Source organism: Rhipicephalus microplus, chromosome 2 (genome assembly GCF_043290135.1).
Source record: "Rhipicephalus microplus isolate Deutch F79 chromosome 2, USDA_Rmic, whole genome shotgun sequence".
Taxonomy (NCBI): Eukaryota; Metazoa; Arthropoda; class Arachnida; order Ixodida; family Ixodidae; genus Rhipicephalus; species Rhipicephalus microplus.
The window spans coordinates 276,183,623-276,206,293 of NC_134701.1; the positions used below are offsets into that span (position 1 = coordinate 276,183,623).

The window sequence follows — 22,671 nt, forward strand, 5'->3', positions numbered from 1 at the left end:
AGTGTCTTATACTCTTTAACGTTGCCTTTCCTCTGTCGCTATTTTTTTGTAATTTCTCTCTCTCTTTCTATTCGCAACTTTTCTTTTTATCATCTTTTATTCCCCCCACTCCTTTTCCCAGCACAGGGTAGCCAGCCGGTCTATGAACTGGCTAACTTCCCTGTCCTTCCGCTTAAACTTTCCTCCTCCTCCTCATTCCATTCGTTGTCACAAATGGCTTCTCCACAACATAACGTACAATGCAAAGAAGACCACTTCTGAAAGCAGCGTGGTCATCTAGGGGTCGGCGGAAGGTACGGGTTGGGGCGCTTTTTCTTTTTTCTTTAACCCGATAGTGTTAGAGAGCTCATGGCGCGGAAATTCCGCCGTCGGCGTCGGCACCGTTGGTTGTGAGTGAAAAATCGAGAAAGAAGTAAATAAAATAAAGAAGTGTATTCTTGGTCCCATTAAGGATCGAACCCTGGCCGTTGGCGTGGCAAGCAGGTGACCTACCACTAAACCACGACGTTACTTGCAGCTGCTTCGGGGAAAAAAAAACACTACATTAATGTTATGTAGTGGAAAGAGTCTGCTTAACCCATCTTGTTCGACAAGTGTCACGACGAAAACAAGCCCATTTGGCGATATAAAGGCGCATTTGGGAGGCCAGCAAACTGTGTCAGACAAAAGGCCGGGATATTGCAGCCATCGCCGCTAAAAACGCACAGGAACTTTCAAACAGCTCTGAAAATGGACAACTATGTCCATCTGGTGGAAAACATATCATGCCTTTCAAGAGGCCATTATCAAGCAAACAGCAAACGTTAGATAATGTGCTGCCATCTGTGAGGCATTGTGAGACTCTTTATGGCCTCTGAGATGGCGAGCGCGCGACGTGTATCTTGGAGGCTATGTGACTGTTGCTTCAGATCAAGAGAGAGAGAGAGAATTTATTTACAGAAAGGTAGGGAGGTCGGCCTGAGCTATAGTTTGCTCTGGCCTGCTACTCTACACTGGGGAAGGGTGACTGGGGAGTAAAAGAGTGATGAATGACGAAGGTAAGGTACAGAGATGATATGTTCTTATTAGGCTGGGTAACTCTACAGACGTACATTCAGTCCAGTTGCTTCTAAGAAAGCGATGACGGCTCGTATAACCACATGTGTGCTGCTGGCGTCAGGCCAAGCACCTAACACAACCTCATCGGTTAATGGTCGACTAATATATCGGCCAATCGAAGATATCAGTTGCTGACGTTCGCTTGCATATGCTGAACCGTCGCAAAATATATGTTCGAGCGTTTCTGGCAGCCGACAGTGACCACAATTGTGACCTGTGTCATTACAGCCAATCAAGTGGGTGAACATCTCGTGTAAGCCGAACCGAGGCGAATGCGGTGGATAATGCACGAGATGCTTCACTTTAACTTGTGAGGCATACGGAACTTAGGTCAAAAATCTGTATGTACCATTCGCGCGCACGCGCGCGTGTGTGTGTCTGTGTGCCATCCGTGAGACATTGTGAAAAACGTGCCTCGACTACAGCAGAGCGCCGTTCTACCAGACGGAAGTGGCCACACTGCACAGTCACTGTGTAACAAAACATAGTAATAAGTATGCACTTAGCGGTTGAAGGGTGCACTAGAGGCCGGATTTCGCTATCACGTTCAACTCTTAAAGGCGAAGCCTAAAGGTCCCCCAATTTTCGTTCGCGGAAAATCAGTGTCATATCTTATTTTATTGCGGTAAAGGTTCGTTACTGAAAATAAAGATAATGAGAGGAAAGAACAGACGTTATTATAAAGTTCTCATTAAAGCACGCGACGAACTTTTAAAAGCAACATGCTACACAGATCCTGTTAAAACTACCGCTGAAAATTTGTAAAGTAAATGTAAAAGAAAACATCAAACAACAGTGACCTACGACAAATGTAGTTCAAACGAATGGGGGGGATCAGTTGTGCAAAAGGTTGCCAAGTGAGGAGATAACAGAACGCCAAAGTCCACGTCTGTTCTGTAACATCGTCGAGCAAATGGGTAGATACCAATTGTTGTTTCACATAAATAAAAATAAAAGCCCCTCCCCCCCTACTTCTTGACTCCTGTAAATGGGTCTTTGGAGCTGCATCGCGCGCACGCACGCGTACGTGTGCACACACACGCGCATACGCACACACACGCACACACGCACACACACGCACACACACACGCACACACACGCACACACACACACACGCACACACACACACACGCACACACACACGCACACACACACACACACACACACACACACACACACACACACACACACACACACACACACACACACACACACACACACACACACACACACACACACACACACACACACACACACACACACACACACACACACTACAATAACAGGATCAATACGTCACAGCATCTTACTTGTGTTTGTGTTATATATTTATGAAAATTTCTTAGAAAAAAAAACCGTGTTCTGCGCATTTTACCGTCACGTCATTTCTTCCATACTGCTTTTACCATTTGCAGTTTACCAAACTTACTATTTCCCTTTGCTGTGTAGCTATGGAGCCTAAAATTTCATGTGTCGAGTTGCATGGATGCACGTAAAATTTTATGTTTTCAAGACATTCGAGGTCCGAAATGACACGCTTGACCACTAGTCCCCGGTATACGATCTTTACTTCAAAAGAAGTGTTCCACTGAATGGCTTACCTGGTTTCACACGTGTTTGAAGGGGGCGGTTGAAGTTCTTCCTAAGGCTAAAGCCCCATCTTATAAAAAATAACGAGTAAACCGGATAAAGAAGTCCTTGGTGATGCAAAAGATCCGGAAAGGAAGGTTGTGCGTGTTCTCTGCGGACGACGAAAAGACTGAGTGGTCGGTATGGTAAAGAGAGCATGGAAGTTTAAGCCTACCAGCTTCACGAGAAGCTGTTTCGAGTGTACAGAGCGCTGCATAAGAGTAGGTCAATGCCGGTTAATCCCTGTTTATTACGCCTTTTTACGGCTACTGCTGAGCCACTGTGAGAGATGTTGTGAACCTTCCGGCTACAAGGTTGTAATTCGGTTCGTGAAAGACGTTTGTTTTTCAAGTCTCAACAGCAAATCGCATTGAAAAATCAGACACAATTAGCTTTAGTGCCATTGGGCACACAAAGCTTAGAAGACATAAAGCACTTTTGTGTTATACTTATAGTGCGTCTAAGGTATGAAAGGAGAGAGAAGAAAAAAAAAAGACAGAGTAGAGAAGTGAGAAAAGAACTTTCACAAAGTTTTCTTGTACGATGGCTGCCATACTTCTGATGTTTTCTTCAGAAAAAAAAAAAGGTTGTGATACTCATTCATTGGGTCGATGGGTCGAGTGCCGCGAACAAGAAGTTTCATGTTTAGTCTTCTTGATATTATTACAATTGGTTGCAGATGCCGCGTCGTAATTCAAGATATTCATATTGTTTTTTTTTGTTTTGTAATGCTGCTTTAATTGTTTCCCTTTCCTTGGTTGGCTCAGTTATGCTGATTGTTCTCGTCGGTTAGAAATATCCATCCAACCCATCATATAGAGAATGTGATCCGGCGATCCCTTGGAAGAGCAGATACACTTGTGAATCTCTTAAACACACACACACACACACACACACACACACACACACACACACACACACACACACACACACACACACACACACACACACACACACACACACACACACACACACACACACACACACACACACACACACACACACACACACACACACACACACACACACACACACACACACACACACACACACACACACACACACACACACACACACACACACACACACACACACACACACACACACACACACACACACACACACACACACACACACACACACACACACACACACACACACACACACACACACACACACACACACACACACACACACACACACACACACACACACACACACACACACACACACACACACACACACACACACACACACACACACACACACACACACACACACACACACACACACACACACACACACACACACACACACACACACACACACACACACACACACACACGCATGCACACGCATGCACAAGAACAATCTGAGCCAGTTGACCTCAAGTCAATGGTGTACATACTGCAGAGCACTGAATTGCTGGTGTTTCTCTTATGTTTATTTTGTGTTTATGGGCTTTTATATCTTGTATTCTGTTTTTCTTGTGTTTATCTACTCTTTGTTTTTTTCTTCTTCTGACTATGCGATACTCTTTATCTTTTTCTGTTCTTTTCTTGTGATTATTTCATTTCTTTTGCCATTGTTCGTTTTCTGTTCTACGGTCTCTTTTGTTTCTCTACTGTTTTCTGCTTCGAGGGCGGTGGGTATAGCTATAGACACTGATTGATCGATATGTGTGGTTTAGCGTCCCAAGAACACCGTATGATTATGAGAGACGTGGTAGTGGAGGGCTCCGGAAATTTGGACCACCTGGGTATCTGTAAAGGGCCACTCACCAGGATTTCAAAATACAACAAAGAGCGCAATATTCTGTCCTGATTTTTCTCGTCCTTCTCGCCGCACTACTGTGACATATAGACAGTAGTTCCCGTGACGTCTACGGCGTACCCGATTTCGATTCGTTGATATACGCGAAATATCACGTGTGATTCGTCTCCTGCACTGCTTTGCCGTGCAGACGCCCATCCGTAATTTTTGTCTCGCATGAATATCGTGCACAATCAACCGATCAAACTTCATTTTTTGTGTTTACAACTGCACAAGCAGTGATAACAGCGTGCAGCCGAGAAGCCTGAAATCCTGATAGGCTCTAGCGCTTAGTCCTGTTATTTTTCACGTGTATTCAACAACTAAACGTCATACTTTGCCCCAACGCGGTGGTCTAGGGGCTAAGGTACTCGGCTGCTGACCCGCAGGGCGCGGGTTCGAATCCCGGCTGTGGCGGCTGCATTTCCGATGGAGGCGGAAATGTTGTAGGCCCGTGTGCTCAGATTCGGGTGCACGTTAAAGAACCCCAGGTGGTCGAAATTTCCGGAGCCCTCCACTACGGCGTCTCTCATAATCATATGGTGGTTTTGGGACGTTAAACCCCACAAATCAATCAATCAATCAAATCAACAACTAAGGAGCGTGGAGTATGGATCGCGTGTATGAAAGGAAAGGAGAAAATCACCCTTTCGTCTTCAAACGCGGGGGTGGTGAGTGGCCCTTTAACGTGCACCCAAATCTGAGCACACGGGCCTACAACATTTTCGTACAGCATCTTCACCTCCATCGAAAACGCAGTGGAGCCGTCATACGCACAAGCGGAGCCTGCACAAGCCGGCTCCGCTTATCTGTATTAACCATGGTACTTGCGTCATGCCAACGTGAGACATGCGACGACAGGCTGGTCCCTTAAATTGCTCCACAGTTGATTATTCCGACGCATCAACCGATTAGAGGAGTGCCGCGATACCGAAGCTTATTCCTCGAAATATAGTTCGTGCGCACGCGCTTGGGTGGGCGTGGCGCAAGCCACGCCGTGCGCGCTTTTGCCGTCAGTCATAGTGAATGCAACAACCGTATACTGCGGCGTCGTATTGTTTCCCACCCACTGTCGAGTGAACATTCGAAAGGCGTGGGCGTTGCTCTCACCTCCCGGTAGGTGCATTTGCAGGAGCCGTTGGGGGCGCAGCGGGCGTTCATCAACGGCTTCCTGGAATCCATGCGGCACTGCCTGTCACACTTGAGGACGTTGCACGGCTCGTGAGGCTGCAATGAATCGAGCGTGGCGATAATTTAATGCGAGTTGCGTACGCCCACAGTGAAACTAATTAAGAGCGCTGCTCGGCAACGGGATGCACAATGTTGTCAGCCACCGTCCGCTGACCACTGATGTATACGTACGCGCAAACACATGTTGCATCGGCAAACGTGTCTTTCGGTTGTTCGTGGAGTGAAAAGGCTGCTGTTTATGTTGCCACGGTGCGTCATCTCTTAGTGGACGTCAACGTGAGAAATGATTACGTTGATTGATTTATTGATTGAGTCACTCATTAACGGGGCTTGAAGTGTAAAATAAATTGAGACAATACGGAAGATATATCCTAACGTTGATGTATTTCTGACACGCTTTAAAGGCTAGCGAATGTCCTTTTTCTTTTGAGTCAAGGGACAGTGATGGTAGCAGACGCAACGTTCAGAGCGACCATAGTTGTAGCGCGAGAACAAAACGACGACACGGAGACAAGAAGGACACGAAAGACACGTCTCTGTCTTCTTGTCTCTGTGTCGTCGTTTTGTTCTCGCGCTATAACTATCGTCCTGCCATACCAACTAGCCCAAACTGCCACACTTCTAAGTTCAGAGCGAGTCGCCAAGCCGGAGTGTTTGTGATTGTGTATAGATTACGCTCGTGCGTAGTTCTGCTTGTGGTTTAAGCTATACGTCTGCGTGTTAATGCACGCGTGTTATGCTTTGTGATTGACCTATCGAAAAAATCGTGGCTGTGTTGAAGAGAACAGCACTATAACAGCACAAAAAATAGTGACCCAGAAAAGAGCGCTTGGCGGCTGGCTGCCTTGGAATTTGACAAGGTCGTTCATGATCGTGGGTGTTCAGTTTTGTCGCAGGACAGAAATGATTTGTTGTACCTTTTAGTGTAAGACCTAGCAATAAACAATGATCTTATTACCAGAGATTAACTATTTGTACGAGTTATGCATGAATTCTGAAAATAGTCACAGAAAGTCACGAAAATAGTAATTTCTCCAGTCGCATGATGTTAGTGGAAACACGAATCACTCGGTTAACCGCTGTTTTTTTATTACTAATATAATTTGTCTTAGGTATTTGGTAAGTTTCAGTTCTGAAGTAGTAAAGCACCAGAAGCTGTTGATACCTTTTGTATTATATAGAAGAACTGCTATTGATAGAAGCCGGGTTTCGTTAAGGCTTCATAAATCGACCCGGAGTTTCCGTAAGAAATAATGCAGCCATTTGCGAAAGCTTCATTTGTTTGTCTGCGACTAGTATGCACAACGAATTCGTTCACAGTGGCGAGAAAACAAAAGCGTTGTAATTATTTCAACATCAATAAAGAACTCTACTTTGTCGACAGACTTGTCAAATGGGAAAGGTACTCGGTATCCACAAAAACTTTGTCCCAGAGTTCAAGTGTTCATCTAGAACGCGGCCTCCGGCAAGTCCCCTACCCTGGTGCTGCCACGGGTGCTGCCACTAGCCGCACACAGAAACAGCGATGCGTAAACGGAAATGGCCGGTTGTCAGCAATGAACGGTTTGCAATAATATGCAAGGCGGCTTTCCTGTAAGGTTTGTTTTCCAGCCAAAAACTATGGTTTACAGACTTGTTTTCTCGTTCATTGTTGTACTCGCGTGCTCGCGTGCCTTCGCTGCACAATTAGCGAGAAAAGCAGTCTGTGAACCAAAGTTTTTGGTTGGGATACGAGTCTTACAGGAAAGCCGACTTGCGCATTATTGTAAACTGTCCATTGAAAGCAGATAAACGTGTCAATGATGGCGGTTAGACGAAGCGTCTCAAGGTGTCGGTACCAGCGTCCGGTATATAGCTCTGTACGTTAGAAACGCCACTGTGGATTCAATATACCCCAACGTCGTTTCGAATCCACTATCACATGTGCGTGTATACATATCGGCTCTGTTCGTGGCGAAGCCAAGCGCCAAGGCAGCTCTTTTCCGAGATAGATATAATGCAGGGTGTGTGTACACGCCAAGAGAAGCGACATTCGCACGTACCGGCTGTAGCCACTCGCACTTGCAAGATCCCGTGCTACTGCAGTAAGCCCTCACAACGGAAGGGTTGTACTCCCGGCAGGTCGCCAGGCAGCGCGCGTTATTGCACGTCACGCCCCCTCGCCCGCCCTGCGAAACGAGGTGCACGTTGAGGAGCCGTCACGTGACGCCTTACTCTTGCAGTGACACTCTTAAAAAGAATTAGACGCAAAATTATTGAGAACCGAGAGACAACACTGTCAAGGAAAGTATGGCTGTTGCTATTAGTAGTAAAGGTGACGTAAATGCCCACGGCATCTTATCTGTTCGTCCACTTTTCTTTATTAACATTTACATTACTCTTATTACCAATTGTATTCCCTATACTTTTCAGGGCAGTTGTCTCTCGGTTTTCATTATTATTGTGTCTAATAAAGAAAAGCAAGCCCTCAAAGAGAGAGAGAGATAAATAGAGAGGAAAGGCAGGGAGGTTAACCAAGCTTGGCTCGGTTGGCTACCCTACACTTGGGGTGGAGGAAAAGGAGAATAATAGAACGGAAAGAGACAGAAAAGAAGAGGAGTAAGAAAGAGAAGCATAAATAGACAGCTCTCAAAAGTTTTCACTATATAAATGGGGTGTTGAAACACGGTGAACCAATCCATTATGAAATGTTTCTCGGAGCGTGCGAGGACGTGAGGAAAGGAGAGATCGGTCTTGTCTGCAGTAGTGTGTGTGCACGCCGAGAAACATTCCGTAACAAATTCTGACCCACTGACCCTGTTCTCTATATTATCACGAGCCATTACAGGTGGCATCGTGGTCATGAGAGCACCGGAGCTGCGTCTACAGTCTAAACTTGAAGCAATGCTTATATAATCTCAGTGCTCATATGTCACGTTAAAGGGCTGGCAGGCTGGACAAGATCAATAACTCGAGATTTTGTAGCAAAAGCTGGCAACTTTAGTCACTGTTGACGTTGTAGCGTCATCGTTATCGCTGATCGTCATCATGTTTCGTCACGTGGCTCCTTGGAATGGTAAGATAATTTGTTTCTAAATTCAACATATTTCTGACGGAAAGATCCGATGTTGGAATATGTGCTAAACATCGGAACTTAAGAAAGAGGTGTTGATGAGTAAATGATGTTTAAAGTAGTGAGAATTTGTCAAATAAATAATGACCTTCGACATATCCTGGCCTGACGAGCTGCTGCTTCGACAGGAGAGAACTTGAAACGTTAGCTCCGACGTAATTCCTTGATATGTGATCACGTAAGGACACATTCGTTCAATGAAGCGCATGGCAAAACACTTACCGTATTCGTGTTTTCACAATAGTGAGACTTGCAACATCAAACATCAGCCCATTAATGCGACATTATGTATCCGAGACTCGCTTCGAGGTGCTACCATGCATTTCTTAAACGCTTTATCAGATGTTTGCACGCGGTCTTCGTCGTCAGTAGGACCACCCAAACGCAAGTTTCGTTCAAGGCACGCCATTAATATATTTGAAGACCATTAAGTTCCCACACGCCACTAAGTAGAGTTTTTTTTTCGTTATGTGCAAATTATTTTTATGAACACTGCACACGCTCAAAACATACGGTGCTATAACCAAATTACTATTCAAGGTGGTCTTATAGAGAAGACTGGTGTAGCCGATTAGTCGTGTTGACAGAGAAATGTTGATAGAAAAAAGTGAAAGACCGGGAAGTTGACCTGAGGACTTTCGGTTTGCTATCCTGCGCTGGGGAAGGAGTAAGGTAGAATAGAAAGGTAAGGATGGAACGAAAGTAAAAGTGCGATTGAACTATTGAAAAAAAAAATGTGCGTGCACCTTCAAGCATAGTCGTTACTTACGTAACTTATTGTAACAGTGATAGGTTAGTTTTTTTTTTTTTTGATCGTTCAAGTGGACCGGCGAACGTTCCGAGAGATTCAAAGGCTTTTCATCTTCATAACTCTGAGGTAATTTGCCTTGTGATAAATATAAAAGGCTCGTGTTTTTGTAAGTTATAAGTGATGTAATACGCATGATCAGACTCCATGTTTGGTACGGTAACGCAATCGCCCAAGTAGAAGAAATGCATTCGTCTTACTCGCGTTACATAATAATGGAAACCCCGAAAATCCTCTTCTTTCATTCATGTTGCATAAGTGTGTGAAACACGAGGAATGATTTGTGCAAACATCTGAGGGTGGTTCTGTTCGTTGTAAAGGTCTCGCACTAACGAAAGCAACCCGAGAAACACACAATTATTGAAGGAGAGTCCTTGGTAAGTACACCTACGTAGGGTAGAATCAAATGTAAATTCTTAGCTGTAGCACTAATGCGTGCTTTGAGTTTAGATTTTGTTTGTTTTGATACTGTGGTTCTCCTATTTTTAGGGTGTAAATGCATAGCCGGTGCTGGTATGCTCTTGCAGGAGCAGTTGTCGGGTAACTTTGTTGTCATCCTGGTGGTGTCGGCTATCCGCGTGAATAAACGTATAACATCTGGTACAAGTAATTGTAACCTATAACTGGTCTCTGCAAACTTTATTACGCGTAGGCACTGCGTTGAAGCCATTGAAAGTTTAGCCAACAAACCGAGAACAAGCTGTTGCCCTTAAAGCAGGAAATGGGGATTATTGGTATCATCGTACCGTTATAACAACGCATAGTTAATGACTTTATATCCGGTTGGTTGATAAAAACAGTATGACAGGCACAAATTTGCCTCAGCGTTCTTTTAAAATAACGTTAAGGTAAATAATAGTGTTAGTGTTACGTGACAAAGCCACAATATGATCACGAGGCATGCCGTATGGGGGGAATCCATATAATTTTCGACCACCTGGGATTATTTGACATGCACCTCAAAGTACATGCGTGTTTTTTTTTATTTCACCCTGATCGTAATGCGGCCACCGGGGACTGGGAATCGAACCCACGCCCTATGCTAAGCGCCTTTGAAATGAGGATAACAATCTTCTAATTAATTGGATTACGGGAAAAAAGTTCTCTTCACGCTTGAAAGAGCTGCTGATTTGAAGTGTTGGCGCATCTACAAGATTTTACGGTTTCTGTGGTAGCCGGTGACTCTGGGAACGTTGGAGATTGTCTTAGTATTCCGTACCTGCTGTGCATTGCTGCGTTATGGGAAATAAAACCGATAATACATGCGTTCTTTGGCATAAGTCGATTGAGACATCTTCTTTACGAATACGCTCTGGAGATTTCTATAGCTGACATAATGTATTGCTGAGGTGTACACTAGGCTTAATGCATAATCCACCACGGTAGCCTAGGGATTATTCTGCCTGGCTGCTGACCCGAAGGTCACGGGACCGAATCCAGGTCACGGCGGCAGCATTTTCGATGCAGACGAAACTTCTGGAGGCCCGTGCGCTCAGACTTAGGTGCGTAATAAACAAGCCCAGGCGTTCGACCATTTCGTAGCGTTCCACTATGGCTACCTCATGCTTTTGGGACGTTATGTCTCTACTATTATCATTCCGCTTAAGACAGTCCAAGAGGCGCGAGAACTCACCCCTCCGGGAGACGTGCCGCAGATGCATCCCTGTGGCGAGCAACTTCCCACGCCGCTTCCTACGCTCTGGCACTGCGCCATGCATTGCCCGGGAACACATCCAGCTCCCATCCCCATTTGAGCTCCTGAAAAAAACAAGAAAGCAGAATGCGGAGAAAGTAAACAATGAAATAAAAAAAATGAGAGTATACTACGTATATCGTGCTATTTAACCTTCTATAACGAATTACCACCCACTGACCAACTCGTCTATGCATCTGTTGGACACTTACACTATAATTGATCGATATGTGGGTTTTAACGTCCCAAAACCACCATATGATTATGAGAGACGCCGTAGTGGAGGGCTCCGGATATTTCAAACACCCGCGGCTCTTTAACGTGCCCCCTAATCTGAGCACACGGGCGTATACAACATTTTCGCCTCCGTCGGAAATGCAGCCGCCTCAGCCGGGATTCGATCCCGCGGACATTTACACTATACTTCATTTCATACGTCGGGTGTAACACTGTGGAAGGTGTGCAAATAGTTCGGTCGTTGTGATGTGCAAGCCCACGCGTCTCACGCTTGGACTTTTTCGCTGAGAACGTGGGCTCCGCGATTGGCTCCGCCTGCGGGTTACCGCAACTGATCGCGGAGCTTACGATACGAAAATGAAGGGATGCTAAGCGACCAAGAACAACCTATCGACCACCGTATTGAAAAACGCGCACTGTTTACCTTTAAGGCACAAAACATCTTCATTTACTCTTTAGTGTAAAAGGAAAACAAAGCATGTTGCATGGGTTACAATTGTTCAGCAAGTTCTCGGTGGGAACGCAGCTATTGCAGCAAGCCTCGCTAGCTTCCATATACAATGTTGTATCTATCTGATGCACAAAGAAGAGTATAGACCTTCAAACAAGATAAAGGAGCAGAGGGAAGAGGATACAGCTGTACTCACACCAGGAAATGGGGCAGGTGAGGGGTGAGGGTGTTCGCGAAAAAGAAAGATGATGGGCCCTCAGGCCGCACTAGGTGGCCGAAAGCCCTTGCGCTTCGGCGACACTCATGGCACATTGTGCGATATGGAGTTGTCATCCGGTCATGAACTGCGCAGAGCAGCCTCCTGTAGCTCCTATTTTTCGGCACCCTCAAAGAGGGCATACGGCTTGTTTGGGTAATGACAAATGCGGGGTTAAAGCCGGCTCGCGGACTCGAGCGGAGGCGACAACTGGGCAAGGCCATTTGGTTCTGATGAATTTGGGAATAGACGAAGTGGGAAATGAAGTAGCCCGTTCGCAGTCGGCACCAAGTGATTTGCTCATCCTGAGACAGAGATTTATGGAGTGTGTGTGTGTGTGGGGGGGGGGGGGGTAGATCATGAGGGAATACGCCTTTTCATAGTACCTGGCGAAAAAGTCGAAAAAGGCTGTGGTAGGGCCTCCGTGGGGCTTCCCATTTCAGAGGCTTTCATTCTGGAGAGCCCGGTTGTCACGGATCACCCCACGAAGCTCCGCCTCCCTACTAGAACACTGTATAGAGGGCAACTCAGGAAAATGAAAAGGCTGGATTGGCGTAGTGTAATGATTTGTGAGTGGGTGTTCCCGCGTGCTGCGAATAGAAGGCAGACCGTCCACTGCCCAATTGACGAGTTCTCGGGCTGCTCAAGATGTTTGTATTCCCGGGAGGTCCACAGTTCTATGGAACCCACAATATAGTGATTATTGGTTCAGGAGTTAGAGAGAACTAGAAGGGGTAATGGACGTTTTAAAGTTATCAATGACCGTGTATCAGTCAATGCTGCTGCAGCCAACTGCAACTGGTGGACCTGTTTTCTTCAGGGCAACAACTGCTCTAAAAAAAAAATAGAAATGTGTATCTGCTCCAATTTTGGGCCAAACCAATGAACTTTCTTCTGTATATTTATTTATTTATTTATTTAAAAGTACAGTGCAGGCCACAGAGGGAGTATTGAGTAAGGGGAACATCACAAAACAAGAAACTGATAAATAAGTGTGAACGAAGTTCACAATAATGACGTGCTGGTAATGCGATGTAAGAAATGAAATTAAGTGGCAAAGAATACTAAAAACGCTAAATATATTGAGTAAATGATATTAATCGTCACAAAAGTAGCGGTACATTGGCACCTACGAAAAAAAAAAAATTGGCCGATCCCACGTACTTGGGAATCGACGTTTCGCGAAGCATGCGGAGGGAAGGTGACAGTGTTGCAATTTTTTTATTGAGCTACACGTCATTATATGACGCTAAATATATGTACAAATGTTGCACGCACAGATATATGTTGAAGAGTTGCAGGTGTTAACTTAACCAGCTGTTTGCACTTGCGCAACGCTGCCAACTGGAAATGCATATTGCAACAGCAGAAACTGATATGAAGCGCTAATACTCGCGAGGATGCTGGCCCTGGATACTGCTACATAAATCAACCTCAGCGCATGGTAACTAACCACAGTTGACGTTAACCCGACGTGACGGCTGTATCAAAGGAGTGCATATGTAATGTTGCAAAATTGGGTAGGCAGCACTGCAACCACTATCGACGTTTCACGCAGGTTAGCGTCTACTTGAAAAGCAGTTCCAGACCTGGCGTAGCTCTGTGGTAAGATGCTTCGTTGCCACGCAGAATTCTTGGGTTCAGTTCCAGCTGGGACCCTGATATTTATTATTTGCATTTGTCGGGTCGACGCTACCGATGTAGGGTATTTCTCAACGCTCGCGCGTTAAATTTCCCGTGTATGTGGTCGTCGATCCTGGGCAGATATTAAGTGTCGATCACCTGTGGCACATACCCTCATACCAGTGGAACATATCCGCCCGTGGGTGTGTGCCACTGTTTGGTGGGAAAATTTTGACGACGTCCGGAACGGGATTGTGGCATTATTCAAGACCATCGCGTCGTATTCGTGAAACCATCTTACCCACTCATGCTAATTTTGGTTTCCGCCCAGTTAAGGGTTTGACCACGAGAGCACCCAAATGCAAACGGATAGATAGATAAATAGATAGATAGATAGATAGATAGATAGATAGATAGATAGATAGATAGATAGATAGATAGATAGATAGATAGATATGCTCAAACTCACCGAAGTTCGCTAAAGAAACGCTTCGCATCAGAAAAAGTAAAAATGCACATAACATGAGCACACACAGAAACATCGAAGCGTAAACAACAGAAGACCGTTCGCAAAACAGTGGTAAAATGAGGAGAAGTACAACGACAATAGTGAGAAACACCAAGATGAAAAAAAAAACAAGGAAGGGAATTTCATGGTAGCACCCAGCTTGGCACATTCCTCACAAGAAGGAGGGAAAAAAAAGGAAAAGCAAAATTTTCATTTTGTTACAAAACGCAATGTAAACACGATGAATGTGAATATTTGTTATGACGAGAACTGTAGTTTCCTAAATTTGTGTTTGTTTGTTTGGGTGACAGTGTTGTTAGGAAGTGAATTGCATAATTGAATATGTGGTCTAGTATCGATAAACCATCACTTGCGCGGTGTTTGTAGGCAATGATCAGTTGCACAAATGCGTTTTACGTGCTCTATAAACTGTTGACTGCGTATTCTCAAGAGCACGTTTGTTTATATATTTTGCGTATAATTGTTTTGCCAATTTAAGCAACATTCTCGCACAATTCGAATGTACTAGTATCGTGTCACGGCCGCTGGTCGTGTCATGTTTTAGCAGCTTGGGTTTTAGGTATGTTGTTATCTCAACAAATAAGCATAGAAAGAAAAAAACAGACGAACGAAAGAGTAAACAACCAGACAAAGAGATCAAAATGAGTTTACAGGCGCTTGTGCTGTTAATAAGATGTTTTGCGATATTAACCTTCAGGCTTTTATTTTTTGTGCAAGTAACAGCTGTAAAAATGATCGAATAAATAGACGCAAGTAAACATGAAGTAATAAAGTGAAACAAGACAGTGAAATGTGTCCTTACAGAAGTAGTTTAATGTTTACTGTGTATCGATGTATAGAGAACTTGCGCAAATCTAAGCTATTGACGCTTGACAGCTATAGCATTCCCTAAGGTGTAGGAATCCACGATGATGTTAAGTAACACATCTCCATCCCGACGACTAACGTCCATGAGTCATTATTAAAGATTGAACAAACTCCTGCACGGTAGCTCTAGCATTTAATGGTGAGATTTAACCAGAAAAAGCGATGTCCGTGCTGGAGTAGCCCGACTGATTTGATGCCTAACTTGGACTAAGGTCGCCTACTCGAGGCATGCTGGAGTTACTGAACACCGTTGCCCGCTTTGCCGTGGTGGTCTAGTGGCTAAGGTACTCGGCTGCTGACCCGCAGGTCACGGGATCGAATTCCGGCTACGATGGCTGCATTTTTGATGGAGGTGAAAATGCTGTAAGCCCGTGTGCTCAAATTTGGGTGCACGTTAAAGAACCCCAGGTGGTCGGAATTTCCGGAGTCTTCCACTACGGCGTCTCATAATAACATGGTGGTTTTGGAACGTTAAGCCCCTCAAATCATCATCATCATCAGCATCATCATCATCAACACCACTGCCCGACCACAGGGAAACGCAACGCGCGTCATGTGTCCCCTTGTCTCCTTGGTCATAGAGTTTCTTCAAATTAACTAGAGGCGACTCTGGCGCTGCGATGGTTCAGTGACCCTGGGAATGATGGGTAGTACACACATTTGCCTAGTCTTCGTACTTGCGGGCGGCAAATCGTACTTGCGGCTTCCTTTATTGTTGTGTTTCGGTTTTGTTTTGAAAGAAAGATTAAACCTTTTTGAACTTCGTGACCCGATTTGGAAAGGTAAGTCTAAAGAAATAAGGTGGTGAACGCAACCGCTGAATATTTGCTAATATTTGTTTTGTAAGAAAGCAGTTCCAAGCCACGCGAACACACGCACGAAGCCAAAAGTGGGCCCGAAGTACGAATATTAGACAAATGTGTGTACTACCCATCTTTCCCATGCTCGCTCAAGCGCCATTCGTTGCAGCTCCCATGGACACTAGCGCCAGAGTTTCCTCTAGTGTATATTGGGAAACTCTATGCCCTTGGTTACGCGGAGTTAACCAGTGGGCGTCTCAGAGCTATTGTTGATATGGATGGATGCTATGAGCGGCGTCGAGGCGTACCGACGCGAGGGTAAGGTCACAACCTGTGGGTGTGTTAAGGTGTTGACAAAATTGCACTTCTCCTTTGGAAAACGCGTCGAATGGGACCGAAACGACGCGTTGAAGGAACTAATCACGGATGTCATGGTCATGATTCCATTTAGCGCTTTACCAAAAACGCTGTGGGAGGGCAATGATAGACATAAAAGACGTATGTTTAAAGCTCTCTGAGTATGTGACCGGGAAGAAGTGGATAGCGTGCCCGGCATGTGTTGCCGCGGACCCAGACGCCATGGGTTCGAGTCATGGGCTGACGGAACTTTTTTTATTTGTCTTCTTGTCTTGCTTATTTCTTCAACGTCATTTCTGCGATTTAAATGCGTTACTGAAATCTTGGTGAACCCTGGCATAGAACACTTTCCTGTGAAAAAAAAAAAAGAAGACATCTGTTCACTATCGCAGGAAACAACCTGTTCAATCTGCTCCGTTAACTACGTTAGCAACATCGTTGGAGCTTAACCGATTAGTTAATACTGAAAGTCTTGGGTGTTGTGGGGTGTGCTTACCTATGCGACCGTCGAATACTTGTGGTGGGAGAAAACAAAACAAATGAAAACAATAGCACGATATCAAATAGTGTACAAGTGCGACGTTTCGCCCCCTTTATGGAACGCCTTGTATATATGACAGACTAGAACCAGGTTCATTCACTCACAAAGCAATAGAGCCACATGACAAACAAATCATCAAACAAACAAACAAACAAACAAACAAACAAACATATAATGAACAAAGTTACTTAACAACATAATTGGCTAAATAGCTAAGTAAATAAATAGGTGTCGCATCTGGAGTGGCAGTGAGCATCAAAAAAACACAATGAATTGCTTTCAAAAAAATAAACTCTCCATTTCTCACGCATAGGCACTTGATAATAAAAAAGTCACCATGCGACAAAAACCACCATGAATCATCTTTTGTCTTTTAGCCCATGCTAAAAAACAACCTCGGCATTTGTACTTAGAACTTGTTGATTGCTTGAGGACAACGTCGGTATCGAATAATAATAATAATAATAATAATAATAATAATAATAATAATAATAATAATAATAATAATAATAATAATAATAATAATAATAATAATAATAATAATAATAATAATAATAATAATAATAATAATAATAATAATAATAATAATAATAATAATATTAATAATAACATAATTAACGTGCTATTTAACGTGTTATTTAACCTTGTGCAGCCTCACACAAAAATAAAACAATAAAGATAAACAATACATTACAGTCTACAGAAAAAACTCAAGTAAAGAGAGTGATAATGCACAAATAAAAAAATTGCGCAAAACGGCAAGAATAAAAAATAAATAGAGAAACATGGAATGATCGTGAAAAATATAGGGGATTTAAACAACTATGTGGAAGGCTTCTTGGAGGACGGAAAAGAGAAGAATCAGTACATGGTGAAAAAGTATCTTAAGACAGCGCAGAACTGAGATTTCAAAAAAAAAAAAAATATTGGCGGTAGACTTTGAAAAACATGAAGATACTGAAAGTTAACATCATATAGACTTCGTATTCTGCGAGCAGCAGACTGTTGAAAGAAGTGGTAGCTACATGAAATGGTCAATTCTCTCTGGTTGACTTACGCGGAATTTCTTGAAAAAACAATTGTTGTAAATGCTTATGAATGTTTTCTGGGCTCGCTCAATAGATCACTGCCTGATTTAGCGATGTCATTCCAGATCAAAGAAGCATACTCAAATTGATGAAGACGTATTGTGGTGCACAATTTCTGGAAGACTGCAGGAGGACAGAATTCCCGAAATATTTTGCAAACAAAGCCGAAAGAACGAAGACATCGCGTGTATACGTTTAGTGCGAGAAGAAACGTTGAGCATGCTGTCATAAAAGAACACTACGATCACCAAACTCGTAAGCCTATTCCATCATTCCGGCGACTATATAGGCAGCGCAGCGGAAGGTGGAAATGGCGGACGAGACGGTGATGTCGAGAGCGTTTACGTCAGCGTCGCAGAGCGTGAAGGCGCATTCATTGGTTCATGACTACTGAGAGACCGAACTGCGTCACAGTTTTATCACCGTGTGACAGCTTCGGAGCACGGATACATGGCGCCGCCTGCGTCACTGGAATGACCGAATACATAACGACACGGCATTGACAAAGTATGGAAATGACTTGATGGATGTTTTGCGAGATATACTCATGAACTTGGTCTTTAAGGTATTCAGGAAAGTGTTACTGTTGTCACACCATTCACAGAAAAAAAAATCTGACTGCAGCAAGCGACAGTCGTTAACTCAATAAATTTACTTTAAATATTTTGATGTCATTGGCGTAGAAGAGAAAAGAAAAATAACGAATTGCAAAATAAACATCGTTAACGTTAGTAATAATAATAATAAAATAATTAATTGTTGACATTTGCTTCTTGCCTATAGCGAAATACTAAGGACACCTAAAAACCATTACCAAGACGATTAAGAGAGTGCTTTTCCGCGGAACGGAGTCTCCCTATTTCGTCCTTCTAATGAGATATTGATTTTACGGAAGAATATACATTAGGCTATTATTATTAACCTGACACTGGTTAGGGCTCCGTTGAAGGCGAGATTACTTGTTAATGAAGAAGCTCATCAGGCTACGCGCCCTTCCCAGGAAATAAAGACAGCGTGGACAGCGTCAGTATAGAACCAGGTATCGCCGAACTTCGTCCAACCTAATTATATCAGGACAATTAGACACCTCAGGAAATTCTACGTACACAGTTCGTGCACAGCTGGGCTAAGACACTCTATGCGCGATTGGGGCAATCGATAATGAATGAACAAGTTACAAGGAAATTGCGAAGAAAGAGCGCTGGCGTTGTGGGTGCCGACCGTCTACTGGTTGTGGGGAAGCCTGAGAGACGTAAACCAAAGGTGGTTGGGAGGGGGGCGGGAGGGAATAGTGAAATCCGCAAGCTGAACATACGTTCACCTCCAGAATGCGATTAACTGCCATCCAAAATGAACACACATCGCAAAAGAAAAAAAAAGAGGCACATAATGTGAAAATAACTGACATGTCGAGAAGAAGCGACTCATGTTTCCTTCATTAGGCCAAATAAGCACGTATCATGTTTTCTTTCAATTTCCAGCATAACTAAACCGCGCTGAGGCTCGTGCCATGTCTCCACGATTATGTGAGACAGGAAGATGTCAAATGTACCCACCCTTCGCCGTTTGTATTCAGAGAACTGCGAAGAGGGTATCGTTCTATTTGGTAATTACATAGGAATCGCTCACCCTCGTTAAATTCAGATCGGTGGAATGAGCAAGAAAGGGTTCCTCAGATAAGCTGGCCGAGATTTAGGTAGGAGGACCTATCTTTGTCAAAGGCGCACTGTCATTCCCGGTGCGTTAGGTTAAAGCATGCAGCTTAATGCTGACTCCATGTCCAGTAGTGTCACGTGTTGATGTTGGTGATTTGTTTGTAACGTTAACCTGCTTAAAAATAACACGCCAAAGATTAGATTTCAGCTTTGAGATCCTATCAAAACGTCGGCCCGTCTGTCTGAGGCACTTCTCCTGCTCGCACAACCTACCCGAAGTCTGTGTTTCTATCCATCCGCTTTGGGACCTCTGGCTAAGTAATGGACAGGGTAAGACAGAGAGAAGAGCAAATGGAAAAGTTATGTAGTAACGGTCTGTTATACCGTTGTCACACGGGCACTCTTGATTGCGATCAGGGTCGATGGGGATTATGCTTGATTTGGACCAGGCGTTGCTACACGGTTCGATTTCAATCACAATCAGGCTCAATCAGGATGGAAACTATTGTTATCAGCGAATTGAAACCAGGCTCCCAGATCGTGATTTGACCGGCGTCAGCGCCAAGCTCGAAACGGATTAGCCCGAGCCATGTTCCAGTAGCTGTTGCTGATCGTGATCAAGATACACGATTCGAATTGGACCTGGTCGCGATCAAAAGTAGCCGTGTGACGCTGCAGTGTTACAAACTACACTGTGATACCACTCATCGCTGTTCTCAAGCTGCCACATAGCAGAGGCAAACGCAGCGAAAGGGCGAAGCGTGTCACATTTCCCCCCTTTGCGTAATCGATAAGGCTACCGTGTGGTTTAACCAGGTCAACCTGTCGCTTCCGGCATGAACTCAGCGTTCCCGCAATAACCTGACACGCAGATTGCTTCGCGCTTCGTTTCCATAGGCACTCGTTTCTGGGACATGGTTCCGGGGTTTCCACAAAAAGTGCTCTCTCTACCCCTCGAAGGTCTTGCTAACGAAGCATTCGAGGCGTGAATGACGTACACGATCATTAATTACCCCCGTGTTCTCGAAGCAGCCTTGGTAGCCGGGAATGAGGGAAAGAAGTGGCGTCGCGGAACTTGTCGCAGGTCGGCGATCACCCGCGCTCGCAGCCTCAGCTGTGACTGACGTAATCAAGACGCGGCCGCGATATTTAGGGTTAGACGCTGCTTTTTTATTAGCTCCACATGATCGAGCTGCATTGAGCCTAGAGAAGCCGTCCTTTCGCTGTGGCCAATCGCGGGAAAACGGAGTCTGCTTACGAGAGCGTATCAATGCTTTACTAACGGGCTATTCACATCCCGGCGAGGTGGTGCAGAGAGTATCTGAGAAGCCGCCTGATTTTTTTCTTTTGTAGCTTGCCAATCAACGCTCTCGTAGAAAAAAAAAAGAAAAAGAACACGCGATGCTTCGGTCTTGGACGCGAGATACTTGGGAAATGATGTGAGACCAGAGTACACGAGTTCAGCATCCTTTTTGCGTTTGACATTACGGGACGTTGTACCCCCGAGATAAGTGCCCGAGGCACCGGCATGAAATATTCAGTTTATATGTGAAATAATCGGCGAGTTGGGGTGTGTACCCATCACAAAACGGTGCAGTGAAAGTGAGCGCGTGTTCGGTGAAGAACGAAACAGGGAGAGAGGGAGGTAGCGTACGTCTGTCGGATATTTGTTTTGCAGACAATCGAATATGGCTTGTGAATGTATTGAAGTTTTGTCCGTTCAACCCTTTCTCAATAAACATTCTGGATTATCGTGACGCATGCCGCGACCGAAAGCTGCCGACAGGGAGGGTTTTGATTGCACGGCAAGTTTGAACGCAGCAAACTAAGAGAATCAGATCAATAAGCCGCAGATTAAGACACATTTTTCTTCGCAGTAACGAACTTGGTACAAGTGTATTAATACGTGCCCTAGAATGGGCAGTCACACAAGAGTCCACGAAGCGAGTCTGATTGCACTTTTTAGACATGTACACTCGTACGAGAGTTGCAATGGCATACCGATGTGACTGGGAGGAAAAATTTGTGCTTAATTTAACTGACACGATGCCTATATGTGACAAGATAGAAGAAGACAAAGAAAGAAAAATGACATTAAAGAGACCCCAGAGACGTGGTTTTACAAACCGGGGAGGACGAAAAATATGACTTCTTGTCACACGTAGTTAAATGATAGATAGACGTAGACATGACACGGTATTCAAGATGTATCCGGCTTATTCGCAATGTTTCCTTTAGATATATTCCTAAACCGTAAGAAATGAGGTGGCAAAGTACGCTTTTGCCTGTAGAGCTTATGTATTTATGCAGCAATTTGTTGCATGTAAGTTACAAACACGTAAGGTACGTTTTTAAGTCTTTCCTGATGTTTGTGTACTGAACTTTTGTAATAGTAGATTCTGACATCAACGGAGTTGCCATCAAACGTGTAAATACTAATGAAACGAAAGGTTTTTAATGTGGTTGCCAATAAATATTTACTATAGACGTGCGATGACGATTGATTGCATGTTGTGCCCAGAAAGGTTATGGAATCCTTTTGTTTCATAATGTCTCAGGTAAAAAAAACGAATTCCCACAACTTGTTGACCTGATTACTTTGAGTGCAGCTGGTACAAAAGAAGGTCTCGTCACATGGCGTATACCAGCGCTGAGTGCATGTGGTGAATATGACGTATATGACTCAATGTAGCGTATACGTTTTGGCCCGAGCCATATACAACCCAGTGAAATCTCGCGTGGTGACAATATTCACATTTTCATTTCTCACAGCATTTTCACAAATACGACATGCATATTAAAGTTTGTATGGCTTTCTTTGAATCAAAGTAACGAGTTGGCTGTACTTACCAGAGCCTTCCGCAAACAATGCTGTAAGAAGAAAATGGTCGCAAGAAAATGTGGTGCATAGACCTTAAAGAAGA

At 44.2% G+C, this 22,671-nt stretch overlaps 1 protein-coding gene across 1 annotated transcript in view; it reads right to left on the reverse strand.

The window, feature by feature from the left end:
- Positions 1–22,671, reverse strand: part of LOC119162946 (uncharacterized) — a 40,297-nt gene that overhangs the window by 3,533 nt on the left and 14,093 nt on the right. The window contains exons 3-6 of the mRNA XM_075884856.1: positions 22,598–22,618; positions 11,284–11,408; positions 7,773–7,898; positions 5,650–5,766 (exon numbers count right to left, since the gene is read on the reverse strand). Coding sequence (XP_075740971.1) covers positions 5,650–5,766; positions 7,773–7,898; positions 11,284–11,408; positions 22,598–22,618 — 389 coding nt within the window. The remainder of the gene's footprint in view (positions 1–5,649; positions 5,767–7,772; positions 7,899–11,283; positions 11,409–22,597; positions 22,619–22,671) is intronic.